General features: G+C 41.1%; 1 protein-coding gene across 1 annotated transcript; it reads left to right on the forward strand.

The window, feature by feature from the left end:
• Positions 1–114: 114 nt before the first annotated feature.
• On the forward strand, positions 115–2,123 carry LOC121965867 (kinesin-like protein KIF1C; the record flags this gene model as incomplete). The annotated part of the gene is made up of 4 exons (XM_042515983.1): positions 115–215; positions 781–961; positions 1,864–1,936; positions 2,025–2,123. Coding segments are annotated over exons 2-4 (339 nt in total), but the record flags the coding sequence as incomplete, so codon positions are not given.
• Between the last annotated feature and the right edge of the window lie 130 nt (positions 2,124–2,253).

Consider the following 2,253-nt stretch of genomic DNA (forward strand, 5'->3'; position numbering starts at 1 on the left):
GTGTGTGTGTGTGTGTGTGTGTGCTTGTGTGTTTCTGACTGTAAATCCATCATATTAATCAGCTTCTCTGTGTGTGTGTGTGTGTGTGTGTGTGTGTGTGCGTGTGCGTGCGTGCGTGCGTGCGTGCACAGTGGTGGTGACTCTGGAGCCGTTGGTCGGAGCGGAGACGTACGTTAACGGGAAGCAGATCACGGAGGCCGTCGTCCTCAAACAAGGTGAGTACAGCCGGTTCTGTAGATGTGCATTAACACCTGGATACTGCACCAAAGATGGCGCCTGTTCAGTCCCGCGCAGGAGTGCGCCCCCCTGAATGTGTGCCGTATTTAATATAGGAATATGTACTTTACACGGTGACGACGTCACAGATTTTCACTTTTCTCAGATCAAAATAAATATAAATTTATAAACATAAATATTAATGTGAAACCATTACTCAGAAATTCACAATAGAGAGTCATAATTTACCTTTTTTGCAGCTCTTTTTTAAGCTTTCGTTTTGAAAAATAAGTGTATTATAAATAGGGCTGTCGAACAATCCTTTTAAAAAAAAAAAGTTTTTTTTAAATCATGTTAAGTTGCAGAATTTCAATAGCTAATCGCAGCTGACCCCTTTTATTTTTTTAAAAATGACAGGTCACCAGTGGAAATAGCACGTATTTCCTCCATATGCCAAATACGGTCAAAATGACCTCATCAGGTGGAAAATAGTCAAAATCACTTTATAATAAATGTGTTAACGCTGACGGTCCTGATTATAAACAACCATTTCTCCGTTGCTAGGTAACCGCATCGTGATGGGGAAGAACCACGTGTTTCGATTTAACCACCCGGAGCAGGCGAGGCTGGAGAGGGAGCGCAGCGTCACGGCCGAGCAGCAGGGCGAGCCGGAGGACTGGAACTACGCTCAGCGGGAGCTGCTGGAGAAACAAGGCATCGACATCAAGCTGGAGATGGAGAAGAGGTGACGCACATTCACAGCAGGAAAATATAACCGTTCATACCCAAAACAATCAAATACTGCTGTGTCGACAGTGTGAGAATGTTTCACAGTTTTATATCAAATAATGATAAGCTACAAGAAATGCCATGAAGTCAGTATTTAAAAAAATCATAAATAGATAAGTCTACGTATGAAATAAATACATATGTCTATGAAAACGATCCTTTAATAAATGAATAAAAAGACATAAATACAATAAAATAAGTGCAACTAGATTCTTTAAAAAGTGTCAGTTGAAAACTATTTGATTTGTTTTTTGGGGATATCGTTTTAAAGGACTAATCAATTAAATTGATCTTGGGGGGATTTGCTATAACAAGACGTTCGAAGACTTCTGGCTTCTTTCAGGCAAAGAAATCATCAGTAATTGAAATGAATGTTAGTTTTATTGTTAAAGGAGAGAGTTATTAACACAGGAGAGAACTACTAACAAAGGAGGTAATTGATAACACAGGAGAGAACTAACATTACGTAGAGACGTGATGATAAAGGAGGGAACTTTTGAGAAAGGAGAGAACTAATAATGAAGGATTAATGATAAAGGAGAGCATTAACTAATAATGTAGGAGAGAATAATAATGAAGGAGAGAAGTTATGGTATAGGAGAAAACTCATAATAAGGGAGGGAACTGATGATGAAGGAGAAAACTAATGACAGGAAAACTTATAAAGGAGAGAACTATTGATAAATAAGAGACTGGCGATAAAGGCGAGAGCAATTGATAAAGGAAAGAACTTAGGTTGACGGAAAAAATAATAATGAAGGAGAAAACTAATGATAACTAGTGACCGATGCACTAATTGGTTAATTAATGAAGAGGTTAATTAATTGATAAATTGGTGGCTGTGTCGGTGTGTTGCAGACTTCAGGACATGGAGGTTCAGTACCGGAGAGAGAAGGAGGAGGCCGACCTGTTGCTGGAGCAACACAGACTGGTGACTTCCTGTTTGTGATCGATTCGCATCAGATCACCTGGTGTCACCTGATCTATAATCAATAACCTGTGTGTGTGTGTTCGTTCAGTATGCAGACAGCGACAGCGGTGACGACTCAGACAAACGCTCCTGTGAGGAGAGCTGGAGGCTGATCTCCTCCCTGAGAGAGAAGCTACCTGCCAACAAGGTAAACACACCTGTCCGTCTGTGTGTGTGTGTGTGTGTGTGTGTGTGTCCGTCTGTCTGTCTCTGTCTCACCTGGCTGTCTCACCTGGCTGTCTCACCTGTGTGTCTCTCCTGTGTGTCTCACCTGTGTG

Source organism: Plectropomus leopardus, unplaced genomic scaffold (assembly GCF_008729295.1).
Source record: "Plectropomus leopardus isolate mb unplaced genomic scaffold, YSFRI_Pleo_2.0 unplaced_scaffold22037, whole genome shotgun sequence".
Lineage (NCBI taxonomy): Eukaryota > Metazoa > Chordata > Actinopteri > Perciformes > Serranidae > Plectropomus > Plectropomus leopardus.